Here is a 12,136-nt window from a genome sequence, read left to right as displayed (position 1 = left end):
GGGGAGAAAGATAGAGAGAGGGGGTAGAGAGAGAAACAGAAACAAGGAGAGAAAGAGAGAGGGAGAGAGAGAGGAAGAGAGATAGAGAGGGGGTAGAGAGAAACATAAACAAAGAGAGAAAGAGAAAGGGGGAGTTGGAGGAAGAGAGATAGAGAGGGGGTAGAAAGAGAAACAGAACCAAGGAGAGAGAAAGAGAGAGGGGGAGAGAGAGGAAGAGAGATAGAGAGAGGGGGTAGAGAGAAACAGAAACAAAGAGAGAAAGAGAGGGGGAGTTGGAGGAAGAGAGATAGAGAGAGGGTAGAAAGAGAAACAGAAACAACGAGAGAAAGAGAGAGGGGGAGAAAGATAGAGAGAGGGGGCAGAGAGAGAAACGGAAACAAAGAGAGAAAGAGAGAGGGAGAGAGAGAGGAAGACAGATAGAGAGAGGGGGTAGAGAGAAACAGAAACAAGGAGAGAAAAAGAGAAAGGGGGAGAGAGGAAGAGAGAGAGCGAGGGGTTAGAGAGAAACATAAACAAAGAGAGAAAGAGAAAGGGGGAGAGAGAGGAAGAGAGAGGAAGAGAGATAGAGATAGGGGTTAGAGAGAAACAGAAGGAGAGATTGTTATGTAGATTAAGTCACCTTCACACATACACTGATGGGAAAAATTTGGTTCCAGACAGCAAAGGAGAAAAGGGACTAACACACACACACACACACACACACACACACACACACACACACACACACACACACACACACCATATCTCCTTCAGGGAAAAACATCTGGAGGGTTTCAATGCTAAGCTGTACTTTCTCCACTGAAGGATTGATCTATATTTAGATATAGCCAACTCAATGTAGCAGCATCCTCCAATGCACCACAATGCCATAAGACTATCTACACCTTCCAAACAGTTCATAATAACCAGTCAAACTTCAAGTGAATGGTTGAAAATATGACTAGACTTCAACAATAAGAGAACTGATTTCAGCTCAGTGGCAAATCTCCAAAGTGCTTCTCTGATTAGGTTACTGGAGAACTCTTGAATCCCACCATGAATAACATCTGAATACATGAATCCTTTTAACACTGGAGAACATTTCCTAATGCATGTGATCTGCTTGTCTAGTGTCGTACACATACACACACGTAGAGGACGTTCTCAGTGTGCTGGCCATAGAAATGATTTTTAAAGTAATGGTCAAGTCTTAGAGAGGGAGAGAGTGAAGGAGAGAGGAGGGAGAGAAGGAGGGAGAGAGAATTATGTTGCCTCCAGGCCTATGAGAAACATTCACTTCAGACCCTCTCGACAGAACGACAAAAACACAACCCATTTGATTCTGACTCAGCCGGAGAAAGAAGGGGGGAAGAGATCGTGAGAGAGAGCGAGCGCGGTAGGAGAAAGAGTTGGAAAGAGAGACTCAGCAATCAATATCACAGAGGAGTGCGCACGGTTAATCAATATCACAGAGGAGTGCGCACGGTTAATCAATATCACAGAGGAGTGCGCACGGTTAAAAGTGGACGGATGGAATAAAGGAGGAAGGGGGCATGTAGCTAAAAGAGTAAATAATCCCTAGTTTCCCTAGTTTGTCCCTCGTGTCTTACCGTAGCTCTAGTATCCCTACTGTTCCTCCTATCTGACCGTAGCACGCAGGAGTAGACTAGAGCAGTAGAGCACAGTTTGTCCCTCATGTCTTACCGTAGAACGCAGGAGTAGAGGCCCACGTCCTGCAGGTCGGCCGGTCTGAACCAGATGGCGTCCTCCTCCTTGCTCATGCGCACGCCGTTGAAGGAGATGGGCTCCTCGAAGTCTCCGTGGCCCAGGCCAGTGCTGCGGTACCACATGAGGCTGAGGCCCACGCTCTGAGCCTGGCTGTAGTTGGCCCTGATGTAGCCGTAGAACAGGGCACACTTCAGCCTCACCGGCTCTCCCTGCAGCACACGGTACTTCAGGTAATCCACTGACCAGTCTGTACAGAGGTCAACTACGGAGAGAGAGAGAGAGAGACAGAGAGAGAGAGAGACAGAGAAAGACAGAGAGAGACAGAGACAGAGAGAGAGAAAGAGAGAGAGACAGAGAGACAGAGAGAGAGACAGAGAGAGAGAAAGAGAGACAGAGAGACAGAGAGAGAGACAGAGAGACAGAGAGAGAGAGAGAGAGAGAGAGAGACAGAGAGACAGAGAGAGAGAGAGACAGAGAGAGAGAAAGAGAGACAGAGACAGAGAGAGAGACAGAGACAGATAGAGAGACAGAGAGTGAGAGTGAGAGAGAGAGAGAGACAGAGAGACAGAGAGAGAGAGAGACAGAGAGACAGAGAGACAGAGAGACAGAGACAGAGAGACAGAGAGACAGAGACAGAGACAGAGAGAGAGAGAGACAGAGACACAGAGAGACAGAGAGAGAGAGAAAGAGAAAGAGAAATAGGATGTTATATTCTATTGAGTTAGCAATCCTCAAGACAGAGGAGAGAGAGTTAAATTCTTCTTTGTAGACAAGTCCATACAGCTGTCAGCTATGGGGGGGGGGGGGTACACATGTTTCTATCCTACCATCATTAGTCCCCTCCTCCTCACTCAGTAAACATGGAAACAAAACAACAATGTTGTGCACTGAGCGAGAGAATATTACATCTGGGAAAACAGATTTCAGCTGAATTTCATCAGTGTGGCCTTGGTGGATGCTAAATCGGTGTGTGTATTTCCGTCTGTGCCACTTTCTGTTCGTATACTCTCATGTTCTCTCCTCCATTTCCATCCTACTCACAAACGTTTACACCTGGAAAGGTGTATGGAAGCAACTGTGACTGTCAAATATCTCCATCAGTGATGTCCGGACCCCGTAGTGCTGTAGACAGTACCACTACTGTTTAAAACACCGCCAAGACCCCATTAGGTCAGTGTCTCCTCTCTGGACATGGTGACAGAGAGGTTAGCCCACGGCCAGCAATCAGCCTGCGATCACTTGTTTACAAATTTCTGCACTTTGTGTGTGTGTCCGTGTGTGTATATATGTATGTGTGTGCCTGTATGTGTGTGTGTCTGTATGCGTGTGTATGCGTGTGTGTGTGTGTATGCATGCGTGTGTGTGTGTGTGTGTGTGTGTGTGTGTGTGTGTGAAGTGCTACAGTAAAGGATCCCTGCTGTGTGCCAGTCTGAGTGATACAGAACCCTCACAGGGACAACTACACTTGTAATTAATGCCCTTAATTACAAGAGCAGGAGTGTTGGTGTGTGTGTATGCATGTGTGTGTGTTATATGACTGTGTGGGTGTCTGCCCAATTATTCCTCTTAATTAGCAGTAGGCCTCACAAATCTGAGTGTATTTGTATGTGTCTGTCTATGTGTGTCTGTATGTGTGTGTGTGTGTGTGTGTGTGTTTGTGTGTGTGTGCGTGCGTATGGGAGAGAGAGAGTAATATATTAACTGTGGGATTCTGTCTAATTAACACCCTTAATTATCAGAACAGGCTCCCTTCTGTTGACACGTGTGTGAGGTTGTGATAAGCACACACACACACACACACACACACACACACACACACACACACACAACCCTTTGGAATGTGATTATGTAACCACGGAGGGTGTTTCTGCTAAACATTATTGACATTTGTAGAACCTAGGAGATCATTGGGGTTGCTTTAGAAACAGCAAGTAATGTCCTCCTCATTACCCAGATATCATCTCCACAAATCCTGTACAAAGGTCTTGTCCCACTGCAGGCATCGCGTTGGCCACCTTTGATAATCCAGTAGAGCACTAGATGTATTGGATTGGTTTGAAGGCTATTATTTATGATAAGGAAAGTTGCCTTGATTATTAAGAGACAGAGTCAATGCATGTAGCAGAAATAATCAGTTTTTTTCTGTTTTGACATTAGACTAATTCTTCATTATTAAATGACGACTGCCTCTCACTGTAATATCTCTCTAACTCTCTCTTTCCCTCTCCCTCTACCTTTCTACCCCCGCACCATCCTCTCATTCCACATCCTTTCACAGTCATTTCACATTAAAATATCTCAAAATATCCTATATTGCAAGCACACACACACACACACACACACACACACACACACACACACACACACACACACACACACACACACACACACACACACACACACTCCGCTTCAGTGTTCTGAGGCTTAGTACAGTCATAGAGTACCATCTGCCACTTCACTGTAGTACAACATTCAGAGTGCCATGACCTAACACGTCCACCTGGAATATACGGGAAGTCCGCCGGACCAGACGGAATACCAGGGTGCGTTCTCAAAGCATGTGCAGACCAGCTGGCAAGTGTGTTCGTGGACATTTTCTATCTATCCTTGTCCCAGTCTGTAATCCCAACATGTTTCAAACTGACCACCATTGTCCCTGTTCCCAAGAACTCCAAGGTAACCTGTCTAAATGACAATCACCCTCTAGCACTCACATCTGTAATTATAAAGTGCTTTGAAAGGTTGGTATGACACATGTCTACAACATCATCCCAGACACCCTGGACCCACTCCAATGTGCATACTTCCCCAACAGATCCACAGCGCAATCTCAATTCCACTTCACACTGCCCTCTCGCACCTGGCCCCTTTCGGGTGTGTGCTTAGTCAGTTCCTGTACTCTCTGTTCACTCACTACTGTGTGGCCAGGCACGACTCCAACACCATCATCGAGTTTGCTGACAGAACAACAGCTCCCTCACCGTCAGTACAACCACGGTGATGATCGAGGACTACAGGAGAAAGACGGGAGAGCACGCCCCCATCCCATCGACGAGGCTGTAGCTGTAGTGGAGTGGGTCAAGAGCTTCAATTTCCTTGGCATCCATATCACTATGGTCCACAAACAGCCGCACAGCAGGGTTTCCGTCAGGAAAATGTGGCGCCTGTCATTTGACATTTGGCATTTTTATTTATAGAGAGCCATATGCATTTGTTGCGTAACCTGATTAGGGCGTCGTACCACGATGCTCAGAATGACAGAAATTATATTTGGATTATGGTTATTCATCTTAACAGAACACGCAGCTCGAGGATGCAACGGTATGCGTCTTTCTTACCGAATTCCATGAGAACTTTGAAGATTTTATGATGACTGTCATATTTTCCAAAAAGATGAGTAAGGAAAAGCAAAATCACTAGCTTATGTCAATCTAATTTCCCCCATAGTAGAACATTTTACCTATTCTATTTTTCAGCTTGTCGTTCTGTGCAATAAAGAAATAGCCTATTCCAAACCGACTCTGGGACAGTTGTGGCTACATGATAAAAAATAATTTTTAAAAAGCATTCAGGCTGATGCAACAGATCAGAACAGGCATCCAGTGTATTTTCCATTTTGTTTGTAGCTAGCTACAGCTTGTTTGGCCCGTTGTGTCAAGTCACTGCGGGTCACGCTGACCATGTGCAGAAAGTAGTCCATCACAACTTTTCCCCAGTGATCTTTGTTGACACCGCCTGTTAAATTCAGTGCAGAAATGTTGTTGAGAGCAGTAGCAACACTTTTGCAGTTCTCCATGGCTAATGTTGTTTCTTTCAAAAAAGCCATGGTAGCAAGGATTATCTACACATACTAAGGAGCTCATGTTATAGACAGAAGCATGCTACATGGCAGACCAATCTGAACTCATCTCTCGGCATGTCTAGCCCACTCATTATCTCAGCCAATCATGGCTAGCGGGAAGGTTCCTGTCTTTTTCCGTGGCTAAACCAACTAGGCTCGTAATTTAAATTTGTATGAATATTTACAGATAGCTTACACGTTTGTTATTAAGGCACATTAAAGTTCACATGATGGTAAAGGCCAACAGGCCTGTCACGTCCTGACCAGTAAAGGGGTTATTTGTTATTGTAGTTTGGTCAGGACGTGGCAGGGGGTGTTTGTTTAGAGTGTTTCGGGGTTTGTTGGGCTATGTTATTATGTAAGAGGGGTGTTTGTTTAGAGTGTTCCGGGGTTTTTGGTCTATGTTCTAGGTTAGTGTTTTTCTATGTTCAGTCTAGTTTTCTACTTCTATGTTTAGGGTTTGTTGATTGACCTTCAATTGGAGGCAGCTGTTCCTCGTTGCCTCTGATTGAAGGTCCTATGTATAGGGGTGTTTGTGCTATGGGGGTTTGTGGGTAGTTGTTCCTTGTTTAGTGTTTGTGTACCTGACAAGACTGTTATCGTCGTTATTTTTGTATTTGTGTTATGGTTTTTCCTTCTTTCTTCCTATTAAAAAGATGATGAGTATACATATTCCCGCTGCGTTTTGGTCTGATCGTTACGACACCCGTGACAGGGCCACAACATGCGATGCTACACCAGTTGGTCACATGGCGGTGCTATAACAAGCGATTGAATACGCAAACTTTGAAAGCTCACATCCCCTCACCCTGACATTCGGTATGTAGGTCCCTCTCCCCACAAGCAACACATTTTACTCAAGGACCAATAAAGTCTGCAATGATGAATTTTCCACCTTTTTGCATTTTGAGAAAAACACTTAAAATGCTACTCTGGCAACGAATGACCGATCTGCACGAAACTTGATATCTGCTATCTATGGACCAAGGTCTCTCAACTCACTATTTCCCAGGCTAGTATGTCAAACAACATGGCTGCTACTGACCAATAAATATTCACATGGGCGTGGTCTCACACATAAATGCCTATAAATCAGTCATGATTTAGTTTTTTTATTTAACCTTTATTTAACTAGACAAGTCAGTTAAGAACAAATTGTTATTTGCAATGACGGTCCGCCAAAAGCCAAAAGGCCTCCTGTGGGGGCAGGGATTAAAAATAAAAATGTAGGATAAAACACACATGACGACAAGAGAGACCCCACAACACAGTACGGCAGCAACACATGACAACACAGCATGGTAGCAACCCAACATGACAACAACATGGTAGCAACACAACATGGCAGCAGCACAACATGGTAGCAGCACAAAACAGGGTACAAACATTGTTGGGCACAGACAACAGCACAAAGGGCAAGAAGGTAGAGACAACAATACATCACATAAAGCAGCCACAACTGTCAGTAAGAGTGTCCATGATTGAGTCTGTGAATGAAGAGATTGAGATAAAACTGTCCAGTTTGAGTGTTTGTTGCAGCTCGTTCCAGTCGCTAGCTGCAGCAAACTGAAAAGAGGAGCGACCCAGGGATGTGTGCGCTTTGGGGATTTTTAACAGAATGTGACTGGCAGAACGGGTGTTGTATGTGGAGGATGAGGGCTGCAGTAGATATCTCAGATGGGGGGAGTGAGGCCTAAGAGGGTTTTATAAATAAGCATCAACCAGTGGGTTTTGCAACGGGTATAGAGAGATGACCAGTTTACAGAGGAGTATAGAGTGCAGTGATGTGTCCTATAAGGAGCATTGGTGGCAAATCTGATGGCCGAATGGTAAAGAACATCTAGCCGCTCGAGAGCACCCTTACCTGCCGATCTATAAATTACGTCTCCGTAATCTAGCATGGGCAGGATGGTCATCTGAATCAGGGTTAGTTTGGCAGCTGGGGTGAAAGAGGAGTGATTACGATAGAGGAAAACAAATCTAGATTTAATCTTAGCCTGCAGCTTTGATATGTGCTGAGAGAAGGACAGTGTACCGTCTAGCCATTTTCCCAAGTACTTGTATGAGGTGACTGCTTCAGAGGTAGTAATCACATCGGTGGGGAGAGGGGCCTCCTTCTTACCAAACCACATGACCTTTGTTTTGGAGGTGTTCAGGGCAGAGAAAGCATGATCAGGTTGATTTTGAGTTCTGATTTGGCAAGCTTGGTAAACAGTACAGAAGTAGTTCATCCTAGGCAATAACTCCAGATAAACCTCGGCAACACTGCTTGAAGCTTTAATGTTTTTTTATTATTTTTTTTTTTAACTCTGCATCATTGGGAAGGGCTCGTAAGCAAGAATTTCACAGTAAAGTGTACACCCGTTGTATTCGGCGCATGTGACAAATCAAATTTGATTTGGGCGCCAGCTGGCATTGTTAATCAGTGTGCATGAGTGTATGTGTGTGTTTATGAATAACTCTTGTTGAATGTATTCTAGCTCAGGGCTCTGTATTTATTGTCTAGCTGTGGTGTCAAACAAAGACAGACAGGACCCTGATCTGCCTGCGGGTCACACATAGCAATAAGGTCTCTCTGTGGGTGACACAGTATATACACACACACGCGCCCAACCACGAACACGCATGCACGTAACCACCCAACCATTCACACATGCACAAGGATGCACTGACAGACGCACGCCGGCACACACACGTCGAGTACACACCTATTCCCTCTCTCTCCACTTCTCATCTCCCTTTCCTTTACCCTGTCTCTCTTCCCTCACTCTCCTTCCTCCCTCCCACTCTCTGCCTCGCTCTCCCTTCCCCCTCTTTCTCCCTCCCCCAACCTCTCTCTTTACCCCGGTCCTCTCTCCTGTGTTCTCTACCTGCTCCTGTAATGAAGCGTAATGTAATGAATGAATGAATGAATGATCAGATGTTGGGTGGGTGGTATGATCCTATCATGGCCAGAAGAAACAGTCAACAATCTCAATGGATCGCTAACTATCTGAATATCTAACTGAATATCTTTTGTCTGTACACTCTCAGTCTTTAAGAGTATTAAGTGTTAGCTGTTACTCTACATAGGTTTACTGCACGTAATGCTATATAACTTCTGTTATATAACAGAGTTCTACTGCTATGAAAAAGCACTTGATTCTAATGCAGTAAGGGTAGAATTACACCAACAAATGTATACTCTAACTGTAATTCTTACCCAAGTAAGCTCTGCATCCTGCAAAGTGCCCCAGGGTAGTCAGAGGGGTGTGAGGTAGGGGTTAGGGGTAGTGTGTGAACCAGGGGTAATTGGGTAGAACCCATAGTCTACGGTTCAGTGATTTAGTACCCCTGGGGTGGAGATTAAACACACTGGGAGTGTATTCCGACCCAGCTGCATACACACACACACACACACACACACACACACACACACACACACACACACACACACACTGTACTTAACACACACTCTTTGTGTGCATATACAGATGTTGTTGATACACAGTGTGATACATATGTATGTTCGAAGACACACACACTGCAGTGCGTGCGCACGTGCGTGTGTGGTTATATGTGAGCTCTTCAATGGTTCTCTTCAAGTTCACAAAAGGTAGAGGTGGCTCATTCTAATATTTTTTAGGCGTGGTTTGCGCACAGCTCTTTTTGTGTAACCGTGAGTGAGAGTGTCATTACAGTTCATCTAATGTGTTGTGTTATGCCTTTACATTTTATATACCACAATGGCCCATGATGGTGTCTTGTGGAAGACTTACGGATGGCCCTGTGTCAATAAATCAGTCAGTGGTTCTCAATTCCCTCCTCAGGGACCCCCAGCTGTTCCAGAGGTATCTCACTTGATTCAACTTGAGTAAGTTAATACAGTAATAACACCTATGGAATATAATATGGCTGGCCAGAATAAAAACCCTGTACGGTTCCTCAAAATGATTTACAAAGAACCTTTCAGATTTAGAAAGGTTCTATAAAAAAGGTTTTTGTAATGGTTCTATATTAGAATGAGCATGATTATTTATAGAACCTTCAAAAAAGAGTTCTATATAGCCCCAAAAAAGGGTTCCGTTATGGTTACAAGCCAAATAACCCCTATCTGGTACTATTTAGAACCATTATATGTGTATGTATGTGTGTGTGTGGGCAGAACTGTGTGTGTGTGTGTGTGTGTGTGGGGGGGGGGGGTCAAACACATAGCTGCTCACCATATTCTCCAATCGCCATCTGTCTTCTCTCCCTCTCCCTGTATATCTCTCCCTCCCTCTCTAGCTCTCCTTCCCTTTCTATCTATCTACAGTTGAAGTTGGAAGATTACATACACCTTAGCCAAATACATTTGAACTCAGTTTTTCACAATTCCTGACATTTAATACTAGTAAAATGTCCCTGTCTTAGGTCAGTTAGGATCACCACTTTATTTTAAGAATGTGAAATGTCAGAATAATAGTAGAGATAATTATTTATTTCAGCTTTTATTTCTTTCATCATATTCCCAGTGGGTCAGAAGTTTACATACACTCCATTAGTATTTGGTAGCATTGCCTTTAAATTGTTTAACTTGGGTCAAATGTTTCGGGTAGCCTTCCACAAGCTTCCAAATAATAAGTTGGGTGAATTTTGGCCCATTCCTCCTGACAGAGCTGGTGTAACTGAGTCAGATTTGTAGGCCTCTTTGCCCGCACACACTTTTTCAGTTCCGCCCACACATTTTCTATGGGATTGAGGTCAGGGCTTTGTGATGGCCACTCCAATACCTTGACTTTGTTGTACTTAAGCCATTTTGCTACAACTTTGGGAGTATGCTTGGGTTCATTGTCAGTTGGAAGACCCATTTGCAACCAAGCTTTAACTTCCTGACTGATGTCTTGAGATGTTGCTTCAATATATCCACATAATGTCACGGTTGTCGTAGGAATGAGCGGACCGAAGTGCAGCGTGTGTGTCGTTCCACATTTTATTTATACTGTGAAACTATGCAATACTTAAATAAACTGAATGACAAAAAACAACAAACCGTGACGCAGAGGTGAAACATACACAACTCAAAATAAATCTCCCACAATCCCAGGTGGAAAAAACCCCTACTTAAGTATGATCTCCAAATAGAGACAACGAGGACCAGCTGCCTCTAATTGGAGATCATCCCAAACAAAACCAACATAGAAATACAAAACTAGAACATGAACATAGAGAGAAAAAAACCTGTCACGCCCTGACCTACTCTACCATAGAAAATAACATCTTTCTATGGTCAGGACGTGACACATAATTGTCCTTCCTCATGATGCCATCTATTTTGTGAAGTGCACCAGTCCCTCCTGCAGCAAAGCACCCCTACAACATGATGCTGCCACCCCCGTGCTTCACGCTTGGGATGGTGTCCTTCGGCTTGCAAGCCTCCCCCTTTTTTCCTCCAAACATTTATTTTATTTTTTTATTTATTTCACCTTTATTTAACCAGGTAGGCAAGTTGAGAACAAGTTCTCATTTACAATTGCGACCTGGCCAAGATAAAGCAAAGCAGTTCGACACATACAACAACACAGAGTTACACATGGAGTAAAACAAACACAGTCAATACAGTCAATAATACAGTAGAAAAATAAGACTATATACAATGTGAGCAAATGAGGTGAGATAAGGGAGGTAAAGGCAAAAAAGGCCATGGTGGCAAAGTAAATATAATATAGCAAGTAAAACACTGGAATGGTAGATTTGTAGTAGAAGAAAGTGCAAAGTAGAAATAAATAATGGGGTGCAAAGGAGCAAAAATAAATAAAATAAATACAGTAGGGGAAGAGGTAGTTGTTTGGTCTAAATTATAAATGGGCTATATACAGGTGCAGTGATCTCTGAGCTGCTCTGACAGCTGGTGCTTAAAGCTAGTGAGGGAGATAAGTGTTTCCAGTTTCAGAGATGTTTGTGGTTCGTTCCAGTCATTGGCAGCAGAGAACTGGAAGGAGAGACAGCCAAAGGAGGAATTGGCTTTGGGGGTGACCAGAGAGATATACCTGCTGGAGCGCGTGCTACAGGTGGGTGCTGCTATGGTGACCAGTGAGCAGAGATAAGGGGGGACTTTACCTAGCAGGGTCTTGTAGATGACCTGGAGCCAGTGGGTTTGGCGACGATTATGAAGCGAAGGCCAGCCAACGAGAGCGTACAGGTCGCAGTGGTGGGTAGTATATGGGGCTTTGGTGACAAAACGGATGGCACTGTGATAGACTGCATCCAGTTTGTTGAGTAGGGTATTGGAGGCTATTTTGTAAATGACATCGCCGAAGTCGAGGATCGGTAGGATGGTCAGTTTTACGAGGGTATGTTTGGCAGCATGAGTGAAGGTTGCTTTGTTGCGAAATAGAAAGCCAATTCTAGATTGGACAGGCGGGCAGGTGCTGGCAGCGAACGATTGAATAGCATGCATTTAGTTTTACTTGTATTTAGGAGCAGTTGGAGGCCACGGAAGGAGAGTTGTATGGCATTGAAGCTTGTCTGGAGGGTTGTTAACACAGTGTCCAAAGAAGGGCCAGAAGTATATAGAATGGTGTCGTCTGCGTAGAGGTGGATCAGAGACTCACCAGCAGCAAGAGCGAC

General features: G+C 44.3%; 1 protein-coding gene across 4 annotated transcripts in view; it reads right to left on the bottom strand.

Moving 5' to 3' along the window:
* LOC115155834 (interleukin-1 receptor accessory protein-like 1) overlaps window positions 1–12,136 on the bottom strand; it is a 333,713-nt gene that overhangs the window by 183,129 nt on the left and 138,448 nt on the right. For all 4 annotated transcript variants that reach the window (XM_029702809.1, XM_029702811.1, XM_029702810.1 and 1 more), the window contains exon 3: window positions 1,684–1,969. In XM_029702809.1, coding sequence (XP_029558669.1) covers window positions 1,684–1,969 — 286 coding nt within the window. The remainder of the gene's footprint in view (window positions 1–1,683; window positions 1,970–12,136) is intronic.

This window comes from Salmo trutta, chromosome 20 (assembly GCF_901001165.1).
Source record: "Salmo trutta chromosome 20, fSalTru1.1, whole genome shotgun sequence".
Lineage (NCBI taxonomy): Eukaryota > Metazoa > Chordata > Actinopteri > Salmoniformes > Salmonidae > Salmo > Salmo trutta.
Note: the sequence above shows the minus strand (reverse complement) of the source record. Positions and strands in the feature narration are given on the sequence as shown.